General features: G+C 44.8%; 1 protein-coding gene across 8 annotated transcripts in view; it reads left to right on the plus strand.

Moving 5' to 3' along the window:
- The window catches only part of Daam1 (dishevelled associated activator of morphogenesis 1), a 161,427-nt gene that overhangs the window by 48,527 nt on the left and 85,569 nt on the right, over positions 1-27,331 (plus strand). For 7 of the 8 annotated variants that reach the window (XM_006515643.4, XM_030246636.1, XM_030246637.1 and 4 more), the window contains one exon: positions 16,251-16,470. In XM_006515643.4, coding sequence (XP_006515706.1) covers positions 16,288-16,470 — 183 coding nt within the window. In that variant the 5' untranslated portion in view covers positions 16,251-16,287. Of the gene's footprint in view, positions 1-10,066; positions 10,363-16,250; positions 16,471-27,331 lie in introns of those variants that run through there. The other variant, NM_001286452.1, reaches the window with a different exon arrangement.

Consider the following 27,331-nt stretch of genomic DNA (forward strand, 5'->3'; position numbering starts at 1 on the left):
GCTTTGCTGCCCAGTGCCATCATGGCAGCGCACAACCGGCTGTAACTCCAGTTCCAGGGCATCTGTCACCTTCTTTCTGGCCTCAGTGGGCACTGGGCACACCTCATGATGCACAGACATAAATGTAGGCAGAACACTCTTAAACACAAAGAACAAGTGAATAAATTTTTTAAAAGCACATACAAATATTATAAACCCTTGTTACATTTCAGAGATGTATTGATATTTTCATTTGATTAATTTGATAGAAAAATTAATCCAAGTCTCACATCAAAGGAGAATTTGGGCCAAGGGGACTGAGGGAAGACCTTCCCTTGTTCAGGACCCTTGTCATTCTTCTCTGGGAGCCACCTCTGACGGGCTTGGGTGTTTATTATGCTATCACATATCACGTGTTAAACTTCTTTGTATTCTTGAACAAAGAATTCTGGCATGCCATATTTACTATGCAATTTGGACTTTTGATTTTAGTTAGACCATTGAACATATCAGGAAATGTGTCATGTCTTAAATTTCAGGTATAATGACAAGTGAAAATTATATTTATATAATTATAGTACATTGACATTGTTTTTAATATGTAGTCTATTCTGTGGAGGTAACATTCCTGTGTTGATGGTCCCCATATTTAGCTACTTAACTATAAACTTTTGGCTATTTAATAATATCCCTCAAAATCTGGAGTGTAAAATATTAACCTTAGTTCAAATACAGCAAGCTTGGGATGGCATAGGAGTCAGGATTTACAACAGGGTTTGTGTGTTATTTCATTTGGAACAACTTTTGCAAGAATGACAGTCTGTAGTGTCTAGTCTCACTGAATTACCCAATAAAGCAATTAGTGTTCACACCTAATTATTTAGAAAATTACAGAGTTGGGTGGAGAGGACGCACTGGACAGAGTCAGCACCCTCTGCACTTACCCTCAGATGACTTTAGAACGGCTTTTATTTTGCTTTGGTTTTGGTGCAGACCAAAATAAGAGTGTAGTAACCCACTTACAATGACTAAAATCTAGTAGTGATGCTTTTTCCTTTATCGTTTGGCTACTGCAGTTTCGGGAGTGTTTGTTTAGCTGTGTGATTAACTTCTTGAGGATTTAGCAGAGACAGGGATCTCCATTGAGAAAGCGCGCTCCTTCTTGCCACTGCTGGCTATTTCTGTGTTTAGTGTTTAATGGAAAGAGAGGATGCATGTTCACCAGCTCACCCACCCCACACACGAGCGCTTCTGCCCATGGAGCATGCTCAGTAGACCTTATGGCTTGCTTCTGCCCTTTCTCTTCCTTCAGAGTCTTATCTTGTTGTACTATGTAGAGATTTTTGAGGCTCATATTGCTTTGTTTTCTGAAAAGCATGCTTCTCAGCACAGTTATTTCTCAATACTCTACCTTTGGTGGTAGTGGTGGTGGTGGTGGTGGTGGTGGTGGTGGTAGTGTGTGTACATGTATGTGTGTGTGCATGTACATATGTTTGTATTCCTCTGTGGGTATGTCTGTATGTAAATTTGTTTGATGAATCTTAGAATCATAACAAATAAACAGCAATTTAGCCATGTGGGTACATCTTGAAGACTCCTTTTCTAGGGCGTATTCTTGAAATTCTTAGAATTTCCCATCACCGTAAAGCTATGACTGAAATGTAGCCAGATACTAAGTTATAGCATTTGTCGAGTTCTCTCCTAGCTGTTCCTGGAGCCATCTGGAGAACTTCCACTGTTGTGGCTTCTGTAAGCCAGACTTTTTTTGTGAGCTGCTTCTTGGAATATGCAGAATTAGAAGCCAACCTCGGGTGGATCTTTCTTACATTGTTCCTGTAGCTGGTGAAGTCCTGAGAGCATATGTCTTATAATTGATCATAGTTACACCTGTCATTGCATTGAACGTTTTAGATTTGTGGGTTGACATGGAAAAACCTAAGTGGGCCACCATGGTAGACCTGTCTGTAAGTCACAATAGTCATGGTGATGGTGTCTGCCTTTAAAGGCATGTGTTTTAAGTATGCACAAAATGCAGGCATGCAAGGGTCAATTGAAAGGCCCAGGGATTATTCAGCTATAGACATAAGCTTTAATGAGGTTCTGGAGGGAACTTAGAAATACTGCATTTTCAGTAGCTCACTGACAGCTACGTGTTGTTCTTCTGAGCTCCTTACCCACTTGAAATTCTTCCTACAGGCACGGCAAAGCACACTTAGACTCACATGGAAGTAATAGTCACCAATTATTAAGCAAATACTTGGCTAAATACTTAACCCATGTGACAGTGAATACGTGAAACAGTTCTGGAATGATCTCAACGCATCCACATACATAGGGCATTTGGAAGGTTGTATATTAAAAACTATCTGTATTGTGAGAAATGTAGTTCTTTATGGTTTAACATTAAATGGTGCTGCATGCATTTGGGGTGTTCCATGGCTCTGCTCCTATCAGGAGTGGTGTCCTGTGTCTGCATATATTAGCTCTTTTCATATCAGCACTTATGGCCTAGCATGCTCTTTGTAAACCCAGGCACAGGGTGTCCGAACTCTGACTCTCAGGTCAGCTGTACGATAGTTACCCATGGGACCCCAGAGCCACTCCTGGGCCCCAGGCCCAGAGCTCCTGACTTTTTTTGGTGTGGTATAGGCATTTAATTTTTGCCGGGACACATATATGAGTCTTTGTCGCAAACCAAGAGCCCTGTGTCCTTTCTGTGAAAGGTTGCATTGACTTTCCTAGGAACAGCTATAGATTAAATTTGAGAATTCTTAGATGAGGCTAGAGTGTAAGGGCATTAAAACAGTAGACCATTAGACTGATGTCCACGGACTGGCTCAGCTGACACCACCTGCGGCATATTAGATCATGGGGCTAAGAGTTTTTCTTTCTGTATGTCTCCCTGACCCCTAATGTATTTTTTAAATTTTATTTTTGAGAGTTTTGTTTGTTTGTTTTTCCTTTAATTGCTTGTGGAAATTCTCAACATGAAAAGAAGTTGGGGAGGGCCCATGTCAAACCTTTATTTCACTAAGCCTTTTAAACCACATTGTGGAGATAAGCCTTGAAGACCAGCATGATGAAATATGACTTCTCTGCATGGAACCATCAGAGGGGGGCATGTGTCTGCCGTGGGTCTTGAGTAGCTGTGCTGAGGAGTACCACAGTGCCCTGTGCAGCCACTCCTCACTAAACAGGGCAGAGGGGCCAAGTGGCCTTTTTACTGCCTCGTTGCTATACTTCAGATTGCATAAAATTGAAACCTCTTTTGAAGTTTTATTACATAAAATTCGCAAGAGGAATTTTTATGAAGGGCAGGCTGACTCTTTGGGAGGAGTTCTGATTTCCTCCTGTGACTGTGTCTTCTCCCTTGTGGTTTCTGGGTGGTTCCTTGCCCGTTGTGTTCATCTCAAGCATAGGTGTGGGGCTGGCATGGACAGAGTTCACCTTGTCGCCCAAAACAGACTCCTCAGAGCAGTGTGTTGTGGGAAGACAGAGGCTGGAAAGCAACATTTCCTCACTCCGAAATGAAGCCCGCAAAGAGCCAAATACTTGATAGCTTCCCATAAGCGGTTTGACATCCGAAGTCCCCCATGGTGGCTGTATCCACATGTGTTCAGGATGATTTCCCTGAGGCACAAGTTAGGAATTCCAGTGGCTCTGGGTTCTGCAAGGAAGGGGGTTACAATAGATTTTCTGTCTTGGTGATCAATCGACAGATCCTTTTCCAGGCAGGGGAGATGCCTTCAGACTTAGGAAAGGGATAGTAAGTGGATGAGGTCAGTGACTGGGGACCCTGTGGGATGATAGCATCTGAATTGCCGATGTCAGAGTCCTGGTAGTGATTCAACTGGGTGCGGCTTTGGTGGTTCATATGCAAGTGTGGGTTGGAGATAGACTGGAGTGTTTGACTTTACAACACGTAGCAAAACTTTATTTTAAACCCCTTTCCACGCTGCCCCCAAACTTCAGGGAATTTCCCACGGTTAGCAGATAAACTGGCCAGTCCACAGAGCTCTTGATTTAGTGATGACAACTGTGCTGTGGAGATTAAGGCGGTTTCATTCCAGGAATGTTGCCTTCCATTCTGCTGCTGCTGCGAACCTAGATGGCAGAGACATCGCACAGCTGATTCCCACTAATAAAGGTTTTCCCTCCAACTGCTAAATTTTATTCCCACTTTCTCTTATGTTTCCATTAAAAATCACCAATCCTTACTGAGTATTTGGGGGTGCTGACCACAGCAAGGAGGTGGCACACAGCACACAGTGCTAGCGCAGCCTTTAGTCCAGTGCCTATGAGAGGCTCTCCACAGAGAAGAAGGGCTACCTCGTGTTTATTCAGCGAGTGAGAACTGACTGTGCCATCCAATCATTTCCTAAGGTGATCTAGCTTTTGTTTTTCCTATGTTGGTCTCCAGCCTCTGACCATCTCACTGTTTGTCTTAGTTTTGTTTTTAAGGATTCATCTATCCAGGTTTTAATAATAAAATGTCTCAATTCTTTCTTTCTTTCTTTGAAAATAGAGGAGACAAAAAAAGCATATACAGCTTTTCTTTGGATGATAAAACTGAGTCAGGAAATACAAATACCTCTCCTAATGTTCTGTAAGAAGAGGTTGAGTCAGAATTTGAACCCAGGTCACAGTTCCTGGGCTGCCAGTCCCTCAGCTGCCGAGACTCTGAGGACAGTGGGCCCTTTGAAGGAGGCTAAGGTTAACCACTTACTGTTTCTGTTTCCTCCCCGGCAAGTGCATTTATTACAGTCACTTGGTGTGAAACAGGTCACTGGAAGAAGGGAGCTTTTCAGATGTGCTTTCTGTAACCTGGAGTAAAAGGGCCTCAGACCTTTCTTCTGTTTTCAGTTCAGTGAGTCGAGTTTTACACAATGTTGGTAGCCGATTTTCTCTCCGAAAGCCTGCATAGGAATATAGATTATGCATTCTTGATAATCTCTGGTTAGGATATGGAGAAGGGCTAAGATTGAGCAGTTTCTGGCTTACGGGCAGCGCGGTCCTTAAGAAGTTACTTCTCCGAGGGGTCAGGGTTTATGGCATTTCTGGGACCCCAGCATATCTTTATCTGGTAAACTCTGAAGTTTTAGAACATAGTCATCGAAAGAGAATACATATAATATGCAATCTGTTCAACTTCTCTCTGAGAATTTGCCAGAACTGTTTCCAGTAGTAAGAAGTTAATGGTGTCTCCTTCTCAGCCATCGTCATATGCAGGTGTGTTCTATGTGGCCGGCACCACTGCTTTGTCTGCTCGTGTGAACTGATCTTAAACCTGAAGTTCCTTCGGCGTGCTTGCTGTGGGCTGTTATCAAGGCAGCCATAGATGTGGAGTTTGTGAAGAGTGACTTCAGGAGGCCCTCTCGTCAACCATGTACCAGAGCATGGAAGGAACAAACATGTACTGGTGTCTTGCAACACACGTGTCCTTCCCCCTTGATGAATGGTCTTACTCCGGGCTCTTCTTGAAAGCTCTAGGGTGACTCAGGACTCTACATCTTTTTGCTTGTTAAGGAGTAAGGCTTGTCTTCTTAAATAACTGACGGTTTGGTGTAACACAGCTGGCCAGGAATTCTTAGCTTGTGTTTTTGTAGCCTCCACTTTTCAAGGTGTCTGTCTGCACAGGCTTCAAGTGAGTCTTTCAGAGACAGTGAAGACAGGGACCCAGTGGGAGAACTTTGGCCTTCACCTTCAATTGGCTTATCAGCAGGTCTGCTGCCCAATGAGTGCCTCACCTCCATGGTGAGGAGAGAGCTCCTGGGACACTTCTGGTTTGGCTTCTCTCCCAGATGATTGAGCTGTCCTGGCTCCCAGACGCTGGTTTCTGTCATGTGAGCAACACAGACATCCTTACCAAGAACACTGTTCTGTAGGCTTTAGGGATTTATACTGTGAACCTGAGGTTAACACATTGAGTCATACGATTAGACCTGCCAGTTTTTTCAGGGTGAAAATCTAGTGGTGTCCTTGTCTGCTCTCCCCATGAAAGGTGGTGAGGGAGGGGGGCAGGCAGGGTTTCTGGCAGGATCTGAGGCAGGAACTTGGAAACACAGTTAAGAGTACATGTACTTGCTGGTTGAGTCCTGGTCTGGTCTGAGGGTGTTTGTAGAGTGCACTTGGACCCTCCTCCCTCATTTAGTAAAAAGCTAAGGGAGGAAGGGCATAGGTTTGCATTTTTGATGTACGCTCCTGTGCCTGCCTGGATGACCAGTGGACCCTAAGTACTATTTTTTAGGGGGTCCTTGGCTATTTTGGCTTTTAGGAATTTGTTTTCCCTGGTGTCTGGGTGGGGCCAGAGTGGGATGCCCTCCTCTTTTTCCTCTTGCATCAGAGAAGCCACTGGGATTAGTGAGCAGATTGCTGAGTGAATTTCCCAGAGCCACTCCAAGACATGCCCCATTAGAACATTGTTTTGGGACCAAGTGTGTGGGAAGGGCTGGGCCGTCTCTTCACTGGATGGCCTGAGAAACGCCCTTTCCGTTTCCTGGTGGAAAGGATGTTGAAATCTGTAGGTTTTCAGATGCTTCTGCAACCTTTGGCTGTATCTCATGACTCTTTGGCATTTGGCATCTGGTGTCCTTGGGAAATGAAACCAGACAAGCGGAATGTGAGAGGAGAGGGGTGGCCAGAGAAAGAAGCAAAGCTCTTTCCCTTTCACATTTCCTTGATAAGAGGTCTTGAGTTGTATTGCTGCAGCACAAACTGCACTGGACGCCCTGAAAAGTAAACTGATGTTGGAGGAGGTTCTGAAAGCAATTGGTACGGCAGCTGGAGTTGGTACGGCAGCTGGAGTTGGTACGGCAGCTGGGATGGAGACAGAGTCCCACCCTTCTCCGTAAGGTTCTTATGCATACAGATTTTGCCCTTGGCCCTCTGTGCAAGTGACCTAAACTCACTTTGTCTCAGAAATGTCGGAGATCATCCATTGTACAGAAATGCCTGTGTTTGGTGTTGAGATTTTTAGCTGGAGAATTTACTGTGAAACAGACTGTCCTGGTGAGAATAACAGAGCTAGAGAAGGACCAAGGCTCCCTACCAAACTTGTGAGTACATGCAGAAACTCTGTTGGCTCTTAGGTTAGTGGGTGGCTGGCAGGAGCTTCATGCCTCTCGCTCCTTTCCTGGCCCCAGCCTGTGTAGGCTCTAGTTTCCTTTGAATCAACTCTCGGTGTGGAAAAACCTTGGGAAGATAGCCAGTGAGTGATCCGCTCCCTTGGGATGGACAGACATCTTTAAAATGTGTGGCGGAGGCCCCCAATGAACCAATTAAAACAGTGTGTAAATCAGTGCAAACTGTTTGTCATCAGAACTGCCACGTTTTCCCCTAACATGGGGTACTCATTGTGTCTTGCTTTGTGGAAAGCAAATGTTACACATCTCCTGTGTTGTCACTGGCACTGTCAAAGGAAAAGTGCTAGGAAAGGTGTTCTTAAAGACTTGAAGCTTCTTGCCAATTAAAAAAACAAAAAGGCCTTAATCATCTTCCTCTCCATTCCCTAAAACTGGCTTTACTTTCTGGATATTGCTGTACTCAGAGGTCTTGTTTGTTTGGGTAAAGTACAAATGACTGACTTTGAGCTAGACCACAGATGGACAGCATTGCTCACCCTTTGCTCAGCAAAGTGCACCTGCTGCAGAACCTTTAGCTTTAATTGCTTCCTTGTGCTCAGCATAGCCGTAGTCATCTGTAATACTGTAGATGGATTGCATCGGGATGTCCCAGAGGTGACTTCTTCCTCTGCCCTAGTGCCAGAAGCTGAGATTAGAGAAGTGGTTGAGGGCCCAGCTGTCAGGGTGGAATTCATCCTTTCTTTCAGACAGATCTCATTAAAAAGGAGCCAAAATGTGACACACAGGTTCCTAGTTTCAGCAACCACATGTGCCCTCTCTAGTAAAGAGAAGGGCCAGCTGCCCTGGTCCTCGTCATCTCCTCTAGGCTGTGAGCTCCCAGAGTGGTGCTCTATCTATGTCTCTAGCTCTGTCTGGAGTGGTGCTCCATCTATGTCTCTAGCTCTGTCTGGAGTGGTGCTCCATCTATGTCTCTAGCTCTGTCTGGAGTGGTGCTCCATCTGTGTCTCTAGCTCTGTCTGGAGTGGTGCTCCATCTATGTCTCTAGCTCTGTCTGGAGTGGGGCTCCATCTATGTCTCTAGCTCTGTCTGGCACGTTGAGGGGACACAATGAAGATAACAAATTGAACATTTTTTTTCTTAAGCAAAGGATTTTCTAAGTGTAAGGAACTGGGGAAATACCTAAAGGATTTTGCGGTGAGTCGACTTCCCATAGAGCTTAGTTGTGAGTGAGTTGACAGAGAAGAGATGAGCCAATTTCCCCAGGAATCTTTTGCTATGCCCCAGGGAATTTTCAAACACCTTGAGGGTGAGTTCCATCTGCAGAGCTGTTGCCAGCATCAAAACCTTGACTAGTGGCTGAGGAGTACTCAGTGCTCCAGTTGGTTATGAATGGTTATAAGTGTTCTGGTGTTGTAAAACCAAATCCAAAGACAGTTGTGGGAGGAGCCATTGCGGTCAGGCTCATTCATGCTTTGCATTCAGCAAGCATTTGTTAAAAGTATACAAGATTTGTCCCTGCCCTCAGCGTCCCTGAGTCTAGTGGAAAAGCAGACTCCCAAAGCACTGTTATATATGTGATGTGTAGTAGTGTGGCAAGAGTGTGTACCTGTCCCATGAAAGTGGCATAACTAGAGTGAGTTCTGAAAATGGTCTGATAAGGAAGAGAAACATGGTCCGTTGAGATGGCTCAGAAGATAAAGGCCCTCACTGCTGTTACTGATGACTTGAGATCAAGCCCTGGAACCCATGGTAAAAGGAGGGAACTAATCCCTGAAAGTTGTCCTGTGTGTGCACAAGTGTGCACCTAAAAAGGAAAACAGTGTAGTCTAATGTATGGGCTCCGCCGTGCAACTACTACCAAGGTCTTATGGCGGCATGTGTCCACTTGTGGTTGGCCTAAGCTTAGGAGGTGTTACAGAAGTCTGATGATGAGGGCAGGAAAATCCAGTTGGCCAGGGCTGGCATTGCTGTGTGTGAGCCATCTGAGTTTGGGCCTCTGCCCTCTTCAGCTCCCATTACTCACATCCTGGGCTGGCTTCTCCCTGACTCAGATTTGCCTGTCACCTCCCTGATCCAGGCCAGTGCACACATTCCTGTCTGGAAGCCTTTCTACTGACATTTTGCTCCTACTTTATCCATTAGGTCTCAGCTAAATGTCACTCATCAGGCGAGGCCTTCCCTGAGTGAGCGCCTTTTGGAACAGCTCAATATTAAATGCATGCCTTCGATAGTGAAGCACAGCCATTGTAGCCTGCAGTCCAGGGGCCTGCATGGCTATACCACCTGGTTTTTTGTTCTATGAACTAAGAATGGCTTTCACATATTTGATGGTAGCAGAAAAGGTTTTAAAAATACTGTGTGTGTATGTGTGTGTTTTGAAAGAGAGGGTCTCATGTAGCTGAGACCTATCTTGAACTCACCATGTTGTGGTTCATTGTCCTGGACCTTCTGATTTTCCTGCCCGGACTTCTATAGTGCTGGGGTTACAGGTGCCCACCCGCAGATATTTTACGTGGTGCTGGAATGAAACCCTGAGTTTTGCCCACGTTAGGCTGCACTGCCTCACCTGACTTACATCTCAGCCTTGGGCGTTATAACCTTACATGAAGTCCATGTTTCACTTTCTAGAGTGGTATGTTATTAGAACTTGGGTTCACCATGTTTACATATGTCTGTGGCTGCTTTTGTTGGAAAATGGCAGTACTCAATACTTGTAGCAGAGGCCAAATTTTCTACAGAGCCTACAGCATCTACTGTCTGGCCATACACAGGAAAGGTCTACTACCATCTGGCCTGAAAGCTAAGGGCCAGGGAGAAGAAACTATTGAAATCATCCTGTTGGGAGGTGAAAGGTGGCTGCCTCAGGCCAATACCCTGACGTTAGAGAGGGTGGAGACTGCAATCCAGCCTGACTGAGCAAGCTACTTCCCTGACTTCTCTATGTACATCTCACGCCCCACGCCCTGCCCGCCAGATTTTTCTGTGTTCTTTACCAGCAGCAGCTCAGGTCTTCCTCAAACTTCTCCAGCGGCTCCTGCTTCCTTGGTGTCATCTTTCTAGAGGTGATGGGACGAGGTTCCGGGTGTGCGGAGCAGTGGGAATCACTGTGGTCAGTGAAGGGCTTGAGGGGGAGGGGGCCTGTGCGAGGAGTGGCTGCTGCCTGGGAGGATGATTGCGTTTACTTCCTGTTTTGATCTGTACCTGGGGATGCGGCGCTGAGAAGTGGCCTTCCAAATACTCGGATGAGCTGGCTGCCAGTTGGACATCTCAGCTATCCCTGTGCATCCTGGATAACTTAAAGGTGCGTTTAGTCAGTTGTGGTTCCATCGAGGAGCTAGCATGAAATCTTGATCTTTGGGCCTTACTGAAGCTATGCATAAATTGCCTGTCAAGGCCAAGGAGTGCTCCATACTAAAATTATTTCAATCAGGTTCTGACCTGTTGTAGACTCTGTAATTTATTGCACATGTTAGAATTAGTCACACCTTCGTACTCTAATATTTATAGGTGGTATTTTCCTTTAAAATGCCTTGGGTCTTTGTTCTCATGGAGTTGACTCCTTCAAAGAGGGGAGAAAGAGCAATATCACAAATTACTGTAACTGTCAATCATGGCATCCTGAAATGCTATGACGGTTCAGACAGGCCTAACTGGGTATTTAGCAAGACTGCCAGGAAGAAGTGTCTAAACTTCTCCACCTTGAAGCCTGGGCATAAACCTTAAGACCTTCCAGGTGGTGCCTGCTGTGTATTTCAATCTACTTCATTTTCTTGCCTTTATTTCCCAGAAGTCTAAGTACTCTGCCCCCCCCCTCTAACTACATGGACCTTGACCTAAACAGCCTCTTACTTACTGTTAACAGGCTCTGCAGGACACTGATCTGGTCATATCTCAAGGATATTGAGGTTCCTGCCATTTTGACACATACCACCAAAGACAAACACCAAGAGTTATGGTTTAATAAGATAAGTCTTGACTCCCTTGACTTAGTGTGCACCAACTGCCTACCTGTGCAGAGTACAAGTCATGAGATTAGCTAGGACAGTGGTTCTTAACTGTCATCATGCTTCGACCTTTTAATACTGTTGCTCATGTTGTGGTGACCCCCAACCATAAAATTATTTTTTGTTGGTAGTTCATATCTGTAATTTGCTACTGTTATGAATCATAATGTAACTATCTGAAATGCAGGACCCTCAAAGGCTCGAGACCCACAGCTTGAAAAACACTGAGCTAGAGAAAGTTTCACAGTGATTTGAGATTGTTGAACTGTTTGTGCCACGTATTATAAAAACTATCCATTTGCAACAGATTACAGGGAGTCCTTCCCCACAGGTATTCTGGCGAACTAGTTGTACAAACCACCATACCTTAGTTGTCTATTTTCTTCCCCTTCTTGGGTCTTTTAGAAGTGCCAGGGAAGGGACTTGGGACTTGACACATCTGTCTTGAATATTTTTAACAGGCATTTTTTTTTCCCCACACTCATGTCCCTCTTCTAAATAATTGCATCAATTATTTTTTTAAATCTCTTTTCATTAATGGTGAGAATATTGAGTGTGTCTTTATTGTAGCAATGTGGGACATACTAGAAGCTCTGTGTCTTAAAAATCCAAGGTGACTGTACATACCACAGAGTCAACTGCTTTTGATAAATTTCTCTGATCCTTCTTATGCTCATCCATGTGGAGTTTTAAAATAAAGATATGATACTGCAAACCTACAATTATGACCCTGTCACTAAGCACCTTCTCACAAAGGGGCTACTGTGACCCACCATATTTGTGCCATTACAACGTATTTTAGATGATTTTCATCATTATTATTTATTGTATGCTCCTGCTTATTGGCTGTTTAGGTGATGATTTGATGTGTGTGTGTGTGTGTGTGTGTGTGTGTGTGTGTGTAAACATCTTTGATTGCGTCTCTGAACATTTAAGGATATATTCCGAGAAGCAGAAATACTAGGTCAGAATGTGTACCTGTTTTAAGGCTTTGATGAGTTGCTTTAAAATATGCTGAGCCAGATTCCAGCTGCCATCCGCCTGCCGCCGATGTGTCTCATGGCCTAATTGCTCCGGAACAGGGTGGGAGGATGTTGACAAAAGTCATGAAGAACAAGGGACAACCTAGATAGAGACGGAGAGGGGTACAAGATATTTGGGGGCATGAAGGGTGGCCTGTGAATAAAGTAGGGCATTAGTAACAAAATAGAAAACATGGGGGAAACTGGGCTGAAATCCGGTTTGGAGCACTGGAAGCCAATTTAGAATAGTACTGAGGGAGCCATTAGCAGATGTTTGAACAAGGAAATGAAAGCCCGGGGCTCTGCCTTGGGAAATTGAGGATGTAATAGACTGCCTCAGGTTATTCCTGCCTACCACTACCCTGCCCCTTTCTCTCCAGGCACTGTCCCCTCTGCCTGGTAGCCTGCCCTGCTTCCCGGATCTTTTGTCTTCCTTTTGTTCATCAAGAACTGTTTGCAGACTCTCCCTGGGTTCTTGCTGTGGGTTTCCCTGGAGCTGTCAGGCAGGGCTTGTCATATTACCTTTGTTTTAGTAATCTGATCTATAGCTCGCTGCTCCCAGACTCTGAGTTCCCATTCTGAATCCTTAGGTGTTCACTGTGTATGGAGCACAGCAGGCACTGACACACATTTGTCCGAGGACTCCCGGGCACTGCACATGTTTTGTGTAACACTATACATGCTTACTTCACACCAAGGGATGCATGCTGCCGGTCAGTGTGATGTCAGGTGCCTCAGCTCAGTTTGTATCTCAGAGCCAACATGGCTGCCCTGTAGGCACCCCTCTCTCCCTCCCTTCGTGGTCCAAGGACCTGGAGTTGCAGATGCTGAGAAACCATGAACACTTTTGCTTTTCAGACAGCTAAGGGATCAGTCCCAGAAGTGTTTGGAAGCCTCAGTTATTCATAAAAGCCTTTATCCAAAATATTAATGAGAAAAACCAAAAAAAAAAAAATGGTGATGACATCTACAGACAGATTTTTAAGATGCTGAATGTTGATAAAACAATTTTATTTTTAAAACTTAAGGACAAAACCAAAGAGAGAAATCTCTCCAGAAGTAACTATTTTTAATTGCTGACACAGTTGTTTCTAGTCTCTGTCCTGTTTGTTAAGTACAACAGTCCTGTGTAATACATTGTTCTTTAGGGCAAACTTAAGAGCCCAACTTTTCATCTTCATGTCCCAGTGTTTTTAAACTTTTTGGTGTAGCGCTTGAATAGTAAAGTTCAATATTCCTTAAGTATTTACTGTCATGGTTCCTCCTTCATAAAATAGCAAGGATAATTTCAACTAGTGACAACTGCTGTGAACTCCCATCCTCCCGGCCCCTCCCCAAGGATGGAAGGATAGTGAATGGGCTATGAAAGAAACCACCAAGGTGACCTCTTCAAGAAAGTGCTGGTGCTTTTCTCAGGATTCAGCCGTGCTACCTGATGTTGTTGGTACAGAGGTCCCTAGGCTGACCAGTGTGTTTTAGCGCGGTAACCCCTGGGAAGGTGCAGAGGCAGATGGGGTAGAGTACAGAGGCTCAGGAGATGATTGGCTAGCTTGAGCGTGTTTCTAATTGCAAGGAATTTTATAAGATGAGCTTGTTAAGGCATCCTGTTGTCCTGGGCATTGCTAAGAGGATCAGAGCCAGCCAGGATCTTCTTCCTGCGACTTTATCCCCTCTCACAGAGAGAGCTGCCTGTGTCGAGCTGCCTGTGTCACTCACAGTTGTGATCCCTTGGCTTTCAGTTCCACCTTGGGATTGAAACACAACTCTGAACCCATTCGGTATTATCAGCCCCGGGGGTTTTTTCCTCCCCCTTGGGCCTTTTCTTGTCTTTTAGGAAATGCCTGTCATCTGTGTGGGTGGACAAACTGCTTAGTCAGTAATTGTCAGCAAGGTGTCATTTCATCTCTGAAGTCAGCTGCCGGGGGCCCCTTGGGAGGGGCTTGGCATTCTCTATACCAGCTGTACCACCTCTTTGGGGGACGTGGATCAGATATTCTGCATATCAGATATTTACATTTTGATTCCTAACAGTTGCAAAATTACAGTTATAAAGTAGCAACAAAGTAAGTTTATGGCTGGGGATCACCACACCTTGAGGAACTTTATTAAGGGGTCACAGCATTAGGAATGGTGAGAGCCACTGCTCTGTAGGCTCTCCAGCAAGTCACCTGGCCGCCACTCCTCATCACCGTGCTTGAGACAGGTCTCCTGTCTTCTGCTATGCACGCTACGCTAGCCAGAGAACATGTAGCAGCTTCTCCTGTCTGTTCCCCACCTCCCGATAGGGGCACCTCAGGGTTATGGACCTGTTTGCCCTGCTGCTTTTACATGGGCCAACAGTCCCGGTTCGTATCGGGCTCGTGGGGGAAGTGTTGAGCTCACTGAGCACGAGCCAGTACTTGTTTTCCTGTGGACAAGATGGCAAGCATTCGGAACATGGGTTTTCTTTAACTTGGGTTTTCACCAGACTGTATCACTTGGAAATAATTCTGAGATGAAGTATGGTTGTAATTCAAAAAGTACTCAACTCCTTAAAAATTCTTTTACGATAAAAACTCAAAGGGGTGCAAGTTGGAAAGGCAGAGATTCCCCAACCCTTTTTACTCTTGAGGCACTGCTATTAGTATCTTTGTATACAGTCGTAGATCTTCTGAAAATGCCCTGTAATCCTGCAGGGTAGAGTGTGTGTACTCATGTGGCATTTGAGAGTTGCTTTTTTAAAAACTCTACATATTTGGATGTCTTATTCTGTTTAATGAATTTATAATATTGTGTTGTATGAGATGCTATAATTAATTTTATATTTCCCTTATTGGTGGACTCTTTTGTCTTTCTGTTTGGAAAGCCCTAACCCTATGGTTCTTGATTTGCCATTAATTTCAATTATGATAAGCATTTACAGAGCGATTCCTCTGTTTCTGACTCTAGTCAAAGTCCGTCAGGTCATGTGCTTGAGTTATAGTGATAACTATCCAACAGGAAGACACAGGCATAGAGAACAAAGACAGAGAGGTGGGTGCCTGAGCATTTATTCAGTATTACTGAGTCGACCCACAGGAGGCAAAGGAGAATCTGAAGCAGGACTCTAAGGAATGCCTAAGAGCTGACAAGAAAGCAGGTAAAGGCGTGCCACCAAGATCTGAGTTCAATGCCGTGGACCTGCATGGTAGAAGGTCGGAGCTGACTTCCCCAAATTGTCCCTAGACTCCACACGTGCACTGTGACACACACATGACTCCCTCGTGCTCCCCCAAGTAAGTAAATAAATGAAAGAAAAAATATGAAAACTTTAAGTTGAAAAAGAAGGATAATGAGATTTCCTAGGGACCAAAGGAAAAAAACCCCAATAATTTGATTCCCTGCCCTCTGGGGTTGATGTTTATTTTTGAGATTATAGTATAATTACAACATTCTCCCTTTCTTTTCCTCCCTTCAAAATGTACCATAAACCCCTTCTGCTCTGACCATTTGTCATCTAGGCAATCAGTAGAAAAGCTCTTTGCAACACCCACCTCTCCCAGCTTTCCTCCGTTGTCAGTGGTTCTCTGTGTAGGGCTGAGGCCTTGTGGGCTTTTCTCATCCAGTTTGCCATGTTCATTGTGTTCTTGTGCTGTTCACATCTGGGCAGTCATGTTGGTGAGACTCGATGGTTGTGGCTTGTGATGTTACTAGGAGACACAATCTCACAGCAAAAGTCCTCCATCCTCTGGCTCTTAATTTTTCCTAGTCCCTATTCTGGAACGGTCCCTGAGCCTTAAGTGTGGGAGTGTTTTGTTGGTGTGTCCATTGGGATTGGGCTCTGCATTTTGATTGGTTATGGTTTTTCTGTAGTGGTTTCTGTCTGTGGCAATGAGAAGCTTTTGAAACTGTCCTTCTTGAGGAAAAGGGATTTCCTACAAAGAATGGCCCTCGCTGGTCAGGTCAGAGTGCCATGAAGGGTGCAGTGGCTGGAGCTGCACTGGTTACACAGGTGGCCTAAGGAAGTATCCACAAGGGAGTGGAAGGACATAGGCTCTCTGCCCAGTTAGATGCCACCCTCTACCCATTTCTCCTGCAGGGTCTACACAAGGCCAGAAGCACAGGGAACTCTCTTTTGTGTTGATTTGATTTTTTTCAAAATGTTTACCTGTCCTACTCAACCACGTCATGTTTTCTTTTCACAGAGTATAGAAATATCAAGAAATAGGAGAGAATTCAACCATGGCCCCACGGAAGAGAGGCGGCCGGGGGATTTCATTTATCTTTTGCTGTTTCCGAAACAATGACCATCCAGAAATCACATATCGGCTTAGGAATGATAGCAACTTTGCACTTCAGACAATGGAGCCGGCGCTGCCCATGCCCCCTGTGGAGGAGCTCGATGTCATGTTCAGTGAACTTGTGGTGAGTCTTGGATGTCCACGATACCATGGTTGATACATCAGGGGAGGAGAGGAGAGGCGATGAGTGGGCTGGCTTGGTTTGCCCACTCCCTGTGTCTGAACCTTCACCATCCTCACTGAGATACAAAGAAGGGGGGGGGGGTTGGGGGGGGGCTGCATGGGTCTCAAAAAAAGTTGTATGACTCTACATCCAAGGGTTTTGTTGCTGCTTTGTGGGGGCAGAGGGATTTGGTGTTCAAAGAGAAGTAGGTAGTGTATTGAAATTTGCTCTTCCTCCTTCTCCTCCTCTTCCCTCAGGCTCATGCTTATGTGTGTAAGGACCTTCTGCCTCTACTTCACACCTTCTGGGATGCCCCAGAGTCCCCCACATCACCCCGACACATAGTATTAGTAGTATTTGAAAAGTAGTCATGCTTTCCAGCTTGTCTTTGATCTTCCGTGAAAGCCATTAGTCCTTAAGTACGGTATCATTACTTAGACTAATGATAGGATTGGAGGAGCAGCAGCTGTGGGAAAGTTTTTATAGATGCCATCACACCGTAGAGGCCACTATCCTCAAAGGAGATGATGGGGCCAGAGTAGGACCTGTTCATTGAGAGATGCAGGCCGACTCAGCACTTTCCCGTCAAGAGGACACTATGGCATACTTTAAAGAGAGCTAGTGTAGAGATCAGCAAGGCCTTGCCTCAGTTTACTACTCGGAGTTTGTCTTTGTGTGTATAGAAAGTCAGGTGATTTTTCTGAGCCGGTTTTCTGAAAAGGGTAGGGGAAACACCTCCTCTTAGGTTTGATGCAGTACATAAGCCAGAAGGGGCTACACCAGTAGGGTCTTGTGCCCGACTCTTAAAGTCAAGGAGTGCTGTATCCTCAAGGCCATCATTTTCTAATAGAGTTTGTTCTCCTTGGACCATGTCAATTGTGTGGCAGGAGCTAGAGAGTTTGGCCCCTTGCTTGATTCTTAGTGCAGAGAGCAGGCTGTGTCACTGCCTGCCAGGGGACTGGCACTGTTGTTCCAGCTTTTAAAGATAAGAATTCAGAGAGGGAAAGATGAGCCAGCACGAGAGTCTGCAGAGCTGAGGTTTGCATTTTAGTCTCCCAAGGGGAGAAATGAGCCTATTTTTGAGCAGAGTTGATTAGGATAAAAAGAGATAGCTTATGATTGCATGTTTGTACTTTATGATATTGAATATTTTATCCACTCTCCCTTCTCTACTTTATGAAGAAATGTATTTTAGGTTTCAAATCAAAAAGCTATAGCCAGCTGTGAAGGGGGCTGCTTGCAATCCCAGCACTTGAGAAATGCAGTGGGAAGACTGGGAATTCAAGGCCATCTTCTGTCCCACTGTGAACTCAAGGCCAGCCTGGGCTGCTTGCGAGCACACGAGTACATGCATGCACACATGTACACATGCACACACACGCACATACTCACATATGTGGCTAGGGATATAGTTCAATCGGTAGGTTCCTGCCTAGCATTCCTGATACCCTGCTGTCTGGGTTTTCCCATCTCTGGGACCACCCTGACACTGAGCACCTTAAGGGAGGAAGAGCCTCTTTGCTTTCAGACCACAGTGACAGGAAGGCATGGCAGCAGGGGTGTGGCACTGCTAGTTAGTCACACATGTCAGATGTCAGGAAGCAGAGACTTCAGAGATGAATGTCTGTCCTTAGTACACCAGCCCATGGATCGCCGCTGCCTACATCCAGGGTGGGTTTGCCTGCTCAGGAAAATCTTGCTGCGAACACCCTCATAGGCATACCCAGACTGTGTGTCTTAATGAGTTGTCAGGGAAGATTAGCCATGACACCTGGGTTCAGTCCCCAGCACTGCATAAACTGGGTATGATGACTCAGGAGGATCAGGAATTCCAGGTCATCCTAGGTCCCATAGCAAGTGCAAGGCCATCCTGGGATACATGAAACCCTGTCTCAAATGAAATCAAACAAAGCACACACACATTCAAAAAAGTTAGACTGGGCCTCCAGTGGCTGATAGCAGCAGAGGGGATGGATCAGGAACGTCTAGCATCTCCAGAAGAGCAAAGTTCTTCCTCAGGGACCATGTATGTGCTTGTTGTAGGCTGTAGAGCAGGTGATGGGGAGCACGGTCAGGGAAGACCTTTAGCGAGTGACCTGTCACCAGAGCTAAAGGCTGGAAACAGGGGCGGGAGGTCATGTTAGTAGCTGTCCAGCCTCTCAAGCCAGCTTCTGCTGTGGCAGTGAAACCTTCATGGTCCCAACAGCGAAGCCTCACCCTGTGCTAATGCTGCACGCTCTCCCCAGGTCAACTGCAGTTTTGCTCTCTGAAAGGAAGCTGCAGTCTCTACTACGCCTCAGCCTGCAAGTAGCATATTACTGGGGCCCACTTTTCATTGCCAGGGTGGATCACAAGGACACGTTTGAGAACACGGGCTAAGAAAGCATCTTTCTTTGTAGGGGTTGGCACCACTAGTCACATGGCCAAGGCTGAGGTCACCGAGATGACCAGAGGATGCATAGTCCTCTCCCAGGGAGGGGCTGTGAGTCACATGCCAGCATGGCTGTGGAGAAGGGCAGTCATGGTGCATTTATGGCTTGGTTTTATTTCTTGCTCAAAGTGCTTTACAACCGAAAGTGTATCTCTGAGGAGAGGTGTGCACCACTGGTAGCTGAAGGCCTGGAGGGTTGTGGTGCTCCTGGAGAGCTAGCATCCCTGCATATCCTGCATCTGCCCTTCAGCTTGTCCTGTCAGACTCCTGAATTGAGACCTACCCAGGAGCTGGCAGTCGCAGCTCCATGTACATCTTGGAGACGTCTTCTCTGCATTCAGAGGGAGAAAATTCCACTCTCTGCTTACTAATGTCTCTATTGTATAGGAGAAAATTGCCTACAGCTGCTAGTTGTTAAAAAACCAATGCCAAACCAGAACCTTAAGCCAAAACCATTGGAAAACAAATTATCTTGAGGTTTGTGTCTGTCCTGGTGAGTGACGATGGATTTTTGTCTACCTCTTACTTCAGGGACTTAGACCACAAATCCTTCCAATTGCCAGGGGAGGCCTGAGGCTAGAGAGGTGGGCTCACAGCCGCTTTTTCTCTGGGTTCTTCTGTGCAGTTACACAAGTGATCCTGCTGTACCTTATACCAGGAAGGGAGTGGCAGAGAGGGCCTGGCTCTTTGGTCAGCACTGCTGGCTGCCTGCTTTGCCTGCAGTCTAAGGGGATTTCTTTAAAGGCAGGTTCTATTTGAATTTGAGCTTGATTCATTTTCTGTAAAATGAGGATCAAACAATCTCAGTGAGAGAGTTTCTGTAAAGATTGAAGACGATTACTAAAACAACATCAGAGACCAAACGCAAAATGCTGGCACCTAGCTGGATCTGGTATTACAAGACTGAATTCCAAGCTACTTGGGAGGTTGAAGCACGAGGCTCCTAGGTTCAAAGCCAGCCTGGGTGATGTAATGAGACCTTGTCTCAAATAAATTGAATGCTTTGTATATATCTCATGTGAGAGGGCCTAGATTCAATCTCCAGATTGAGAGAAGGAAGTAAAGAAGGAAGGAAGGAAGGAAGGGAGGGAGGGAGGAAGGAAGGAAGGAAGGAAGGAAGAGAGGAAGGAAGAAAACAGGCAGGCACCTAGGACACGCATTAGAGTCTACAACTAAGTGCAGCAGGGTAGGAGGTAAGTGAAGTCTTTTCTGAGGACAAAACTCTCAGCAAATACCCAGTTTTCCCCTTTCTTAGAATCTAATCTGCTTGCTGTGTGAGCTCTGACTTGCGGCCCCTTTCCCTCTGCATTTGCTGGAAAGCATCTTATCAGAGCGGGTTATTGTCCCTCATCCTGTCTGATGAGTCACTCGTGACATTCCTAAAAAGTGAAACAAGTGACTTTCTTTCAGAACAGCATATTGCAGCCTTATCATCATCTCATTAATGAGGCAAACCTGGAAGGAGGGTGAGCTTGTGAGCCTGCCAGGAAGAGGGTGCCTTTAGCAGTCTCTCCCTGCCACAAGCAGGACAGCAAGAGTTGGAGGCACTTGACCCTTACCATTTATTATTATTATTATTGTTGTTGTTGTTATTATTATTATTATTATTATTATTATTATTATTATTATTATTATTTCTTCTGCTGGGGATCAAACCCAGGGCTTGGCATTTGCGGGACAAGTGCTGTACCACCAAGCTACACCAACCCACCTCCTGTCCCTTCAACTCACTACTTCTTAGGGTATTGTTTACCACAACACATTTACCTGTTCGCCACATTCATCTATGCAATATACACAGCCCTAACTGCAGGCACCATCAAAACCAATCTAGGCATTTTTGTTGCCCTTAAGATAACCCTCAGTGTCCACTGAGCATCACTTGCCATCCGTTCTGAAAACCCCTGAACTGCCTTATGTCTTGGGAATTTCTTGGAGAGTTTGAACAAATGGAACCACAACATGCAGACCTTAGTAACTGGCATCCTTTATGCAAATATCATGATATCTAAATTCATCCATTGTGTGGGTGCCAGTTCTTCATTTCTAATCATTGCCAAAAACCATCCCATTATAGAGATACATCACACTTTAAGAATCCACTCAACATTGATGATTATTTTAGATTTTATTTTCATATTTTGCCAGCTAAGAACTATGAAATATGTTGCTATAAACATGTACAAAGAACTTTTTGCATTCAAATATGTTGTGGCTTTCATGGGTGTAGACCTACAAGCAGAGGAGCTTAGCCTAAAAGATTCTGTTTAACTTTGAGAGCTGACAGACTGTTCTAAAGTGGCTGAACTGAGATACACACACACATTTATTTATTTATTAGAGTGTGTATGAGAGAGAGCATTATGTGATGTGTGTATGTGGACACATATGCTATACCTATGGCAGTCCTAAAGACAACTTTGTGAAGTCAGTTTCCACCTTTATGTGATTTCTGGGAATTGAACTCAGATCATCAGGCATGTTCCACCCGAGCCTTTACCCTGCTGAGCCATTTTGCCTGATCAACTTTTCCACATCTTTGCCAACACTTGTTTTTTTATTCATCCTTTCCCACCTCCTTTTCAGTATATATGGTATAAATACTCCTATGGTATATGTATGTATTGTCTAAAATAAGATTTCCTGATAATTTCTAACTCCTATGGATTATTACAACTGAGTCACTCATTGATCACTTGGCGCTGTGTGTTTTATGCCATTTGGCCACATCCCACCCCATTCGTTACCCCTGCCTGTTCTCTCCCCTTACCCCCTCCATTTCTTACTCTTTGTTCTTTGCCTAGATCAAAATAAAGAGCACGACTGATCGTGGTAGCGGCAGTGCCTTACAATTAGATGCAGCTGTGTTCCTTCCATACTTAGATGGTCTCATCTGACTTATCTGGGAAGCACTCGACACAGCCCTGTAAATTGTCTTGCTCAAGTAGCTTGCATTACAATATTTTCAATAGACTCCTTTGAGGAGAAGCAGACAATGTGTTACTCAGCCACAGATTGATTATTCTGATGTGAGTGTGTGCTAAGTGCCGGTCTGTGCTAGATTCCCAAGGAGACACAACACGGTGCTTGATGATGCTCTAGAGCAGTGATGATAGGCCTCCCAACGTGCAACCCTGTCATGTGTGGCCCAGTGCAAAGAAAGGGCAGCTCAGGCTCAAACATGTGTTTTTTTGTTTGTTTGTTGTTGCTTTTGTTTTGTTTTAAGAGAGGAGGATTTATTTAACCAATTTTCATGATAGGTTTTCCTGGAATAAAATCCCCAGTCTCTCTTCCAACACCACTGTTCTTTGATGTCAGTCTCTCCCCCTGTCTCTACTAAAGTGTATTTGAACCTGATTTCAGGAAACACTCTTAAAATACCTTAAGTCATTCTTTGAGAATTTCACAATATGTACAATGCATTTGGTCATGCCCACCTTCCATTTTCCTCCAATTCCTCCTACATACCCTACCCCCACTCTCTGCCATTCTTCTCTGAACCCCTGGTTTTCTTTTCTTAACCCAGTGAGTCTAATCATTGTGTCCATGTGTGTATGGGTGTAGACCATCCACTGGAGCATGGCCAGCCTACTTCCCTGAAGAACACGGATGCTCTTATCTTTACAGCCTTCAGTTGTCAAAGATCCTCGGCTAGAGACAGGTCTTTGTGAGCCCCCACTCCATCTATGCCAGGATTATGACTGGTTTGATCTTGTATCGGACTTGTGCAGGCAACCACAGTTGCTGTGGGTTCATGCGTGCAGCAGGCCTGTCATGGATACAATTCTGCGGTTGTCTTCCTGCGCTGGTTTTTATTTGTCAACTTGGCACAGTCCTAGACATACCTGGGAAGATGAAATCTAACTTGAGAAAATGCCTTCACAAGATTGGCCTGAGAGCCATTTTCTTAATTAATAATTGACACAGGAGGTTCAAGCCCAGGGGGGTGCTGTCACTCCTAGACAAGGTCTGCAGTATATAAGAAAGCAAGCTGAGCACACCAGAAAACAGCACTCCTCTGTGGCTTCTGCTGCAGTCAGCTACTGCCTCCAAGTTCCTGCTTTTAGTTCCTGCTTTGACTTTCTTCAGTGGTGGGGTGTTATCTGGAAGTATAAGGTGAAATAAACCCATTCTTCCACAGACTGATTTTGGTCATGGTTCTTATCACATCAACAGAAACCCAACTAAGACACTTCCTAATGTCTTGCGCTTATAATCTGTGCCCACTTCTCTGTTGTGTTCCATGAGTGCTGTTGGCAGGGAATGTGTCTTAGGGTTTTACTGCTGTGAACAGACACCATGACCAAGGCACCTCTTATAAAGAACAACATTTAATTGGGGCTGGCTTCCAGAGGTTTAGTCCATTATTATCAAGGTGGGAGCATGGCAGAGTCTGGACTGGACAGACATGATGCAGGAGGATCTGAGAGGTCTACATCTTCATTTGAATACTGCTTCCAGGCAGCTAGGATGAGGGTCTTAAAACCCACACCCACAGTGACACACCTACTCCAACCGAGTCACACCTTCTAATAGTGCCACTCCCTGGGCCAAGCATATACAAACCGTCACAGAGTATATTGTCCCATTTAGGACCGAATACTCCACAGTTACTCATTCTGTGAGCCTCTGTCCACTACAATTGATTAATTACTGTCCACTACAATAATAAGCTTTTCTGATGAGGATTGAAAGGTACACTCTTGGCATAGTGATATATCTTTAGAAAACATTTGGATTCACCTCTGTTTAGTAAAGCAATAATGGGCTCTCCTGTGGGTTCGATGCTCTCCCAACCAAGTGCTCTTGGCTAGGTTTAAAACACTGGGCATGAGTCCAGCCCTGTGAAGTGGGCCTTACATCCAATCAGAAAACACCTGGTTACTCCTGTAACATTGATGCCACTATTGCACCAGTGAGCATATTTTATCAGGTCTGTCATTACTGAGGCTCTCAGACTCCATAGCTAGGCAAGACTGTTGATGACTCAGAAGCTTGCCTAGCATTTCCTGGCACCATGAAAGCTAACTATTAGGGAGGGAGCTTGAGTCAGTACTAGGTTCATTTCCTTATGTTGTATCACCCAGCGCTATGGTGTTCTCAGTCATGGGAGCTAACCATCATGGTTTGGTGAAGAACCAAGAGTGAGGCAGTGGGCACTTCGTTTGTGCAGCTTATGGGACTCCCAACATCGCTTCGTTTGTGCGGCTTACGGAACCTCCAACATCTGGACCTGGGCCTGAGCACTATACTCCCATATAGGTGGTTCTGTTTGAACAGGGGTGTGATTATATGTGTTTATTTTATTTTATTACTTTATATTTTAGAAAGCTTTTGAGACTACAGATTGTTCTGTCCCGCTAGCCATGAGAATTACCTCCTTTTTAAAGGTTTTTTAAATCACTTCTCTGATTACTGGGGCTATTATAAGCTCTTTTTAATAATAAAATTCTTCTGTTATCATCAGAATCAATGAGAAGTTGTATCATGTTTTAGCTCCTCATTTTTTAAAAATGTGCCTTTGTGCTAAACTAAAATCATGGCTAAGAATAGAATGATTTTTACAAGAACCATTTAGTTCCCTGTCTCCAGTGGAAGATGGGGAGAAAATGGGTAGCAGGAACTGTAATTTTAAACTGATAGGAGAAAAAATTCTGGTTGTACGGAGTAATGGTTTTGATCTATTGTTTTTAAATGAGAGCATTAGGATTTCTGGTAACCAAGCAGAGGAAGTCAGATTTTATATGTAGAATACCTTCAGAGCATTCAGCTGCCTAGAAGCCAAGAACCGGAATGGAATGAAAGCATTGGATTGAGATTGCTGCAGTCCCATGGGGTCTATTCTTACCTGACAGACTACTAAAGGACGAAAGGAGTCTCTAGCTAAAGGACACAATTAGTTGGCAGTGAAGGAAAAACAAACCATTGAGTAGATTTCCAGTGGCACTTGGCGTTTTATGAGTAAATTAACCTGATGTGTTCTAGGTACGATCTGCTTATGCCAGTATGATAAGGGTTACGTCACAAAGGGAAGTGGCAGTGTAGATATGGACATAGTGTGTGCCGTGCTAAAGTTCCTGTGCACATGTGTGTGTGTGTGTTTGTCACTGTGGTGTGACCTGCTGCCAATGAGCAGTTGGCTTAAAGGAGATAACACTGATCATAAATGCAGAACTTGATAAGCAACTGCTCTGGCCCTGAGATCAGCTGATGGTTTATAATATAGGCTAATGTTGATCTGTGTGCTTTTACCTGCCTGTATCTGTTGTGTTTTTTCACAGAACATTGTATTGCTTCTAAAATCAAAGAAGGGCTGGGAGCAGAGTTTTATCCCAGTTGATGTTATATATTTCTTTGTTCTGGCATAGACCCTGATTGCTTAAAAAAAAAAATCCTTTAGTGGTCAAAATGTCTTTGTAAGTTTTCTTCTAGTCCTCCCTCACCAGAGCTGAGGGAAAGACTCTCTCTTTGAATCTTGTGTGTATTTTGTCATTGCAAGGCATTTTACAATAAGCTATTAAACTTAGATTTTTTTTTTTACTTCATGTTTGATACAGTGTTGTCAGTCTAGTTGCTGTCTGTCTCTGAATTCTTCCTAATGTTAGGTCTAAGAGATGGGGTGAGAGGACACGAAGACAGAAAGAAAGAAACAGGAGCAGCTTGTTTAATTGAAGCAGTGGCTGGTGTGGTGGCACCTGTCCCAGGCCTGTGGCCATGGAGGGAGGCCATCTTTGGCTGCCCTCGGAGTTTGTTGTCAGCCTTGGGCTACCGAGAGAGTGTCACCAAGCAAGCAAACAAATACCACTGTAAATCTATAAATTAATATGCTGTGGAGAAAATAGCTTAGCTCCCTTTGGTTCCAATTCTATTAGGATGAAACCTAAAGAGACCCGGATGGTGTATAACTACCTTCTGTGGGCTAAACATGACCTCTTAATTTTGTCCTTAGGCTCCCAGGTGCAAATTACACAGCCAAGATTCTGTACTGAGTAGCCACTCCGTACTTGACCCCACTAAGAGCTAAAAGGCCAAGGGCCTGGTTTGATCTCTGTACCTCATTGTAGGTTTGGGTAAGCTTTCCAGTGTAATTTTTTTTTTCTTGTACTTACTTTGTTTTAAAGTTTGTTATTTGACAGTTTCATAGATGGAAATATAGCATTATAATTATTCCCTCACCTTTCATTTTAAAATGTGCTCTAGTAGTGGCTAGAAAGATCTGTTGGTCTGAATACAGAACTTGCTGAGAGTTTATCCTGATGCCGTGAGACTCATCTCGGTGGCACCCCCTGTCCTCAGCACATGCATGACCCTAACCCACCATGAGCAGGGCTCGTTTCGATTCTAGATTATCTGCGAATGTGCCCACTACACTCAAAACCCTCCCCACTAACCTCCCAGGCCAGAGCGCCTCTGCGTCCAACACCGTCTCTTGATTCTTGCACTGGGAGCTCAGTGGCCAGCTCTGTCTTCAGCTATGCTTTTTCTGGCTCATGGATGAAGAGTTGGAATTTTCTTTGTTGAAAAAAATATCCCTCCTTTTAGAAGCTGCATATTTTTCTCTTATCCAGTTTTAAATGGATTCATTTAAAACACTCTACAGCTGCCAGCTTCTTACTTCTGCACATTGCAAAATCCAAGAACAAAGTTCAACACAGCGACTGGAAGCCAACGAAATAAACATAGGGGTTGTTTTCTGGAAAGATGGGCAACTACCAAATTTAGAAGGAGCCAGAAAGCCCTTTTCCGTCCTCTCGCCAGTTAACTTGAGAGTATCCTTTAGTGACTAACGCTTCATGTCAAACCTGGGTTGCAGATGCAGCTGTGCACTTTCAGAGAGCAGAATGGTGCAGGCATTCCTAGCATCTGTGGGTCCTAACTATTGCAGCTCCAGGGCCTGGAAGTAGTGCCTACTCCAGAAAGGGTGCACAGTGCGTGCTTGTTGCCTGGATGCTGTGTGAGTGGATCCTAGTGGTTAAAGCTTAGCTTGTAAACTGTGTGTGTGTGTGTATGTGTATGTGAGAGTGTACACCCATGACTGCTGAGTACTCCAGCAGCTGGGTTTGTTTTGTGACTATTTCTTGGAGTAGTGATGATACATTTGGACTGATGTTTGTGTCCCCTCCCCACCTGCTATCATCTTTTCTATTCATCTTTCTCATTTGGATGTTACTATGGCAACATCAGAGTGCCCTGTAGGAAGGGGACCAGATTAAAAGAACAAAGGTGAGGAGGTTTAAGAAATCATTTTACTCTTAAATCTGTCTACCAAGGGCTAGGGAGATAGCTCAGTGAGGACCCGAGTTCAGCTGTCCGGCACCAGCATAAGAGCTCAGTGCAGCAGTGTGGCTTGTAATGCCAGCATTGGAGTAGGGGAGGGGCAGGCTGGTGGAC

Source organism: Mus musculus, chromosome 12, assembly GCF_000001635.26.
Source record: "Mus musculus strain C57BL/6J chromosome 12, GRCm38.p6 C57BL/6J".
Lineage (NCBI taxonomy): Eukaryota > Metazoa > Chordata > Mammalia > Rodentia > Muridae > Mus > Mus musculus.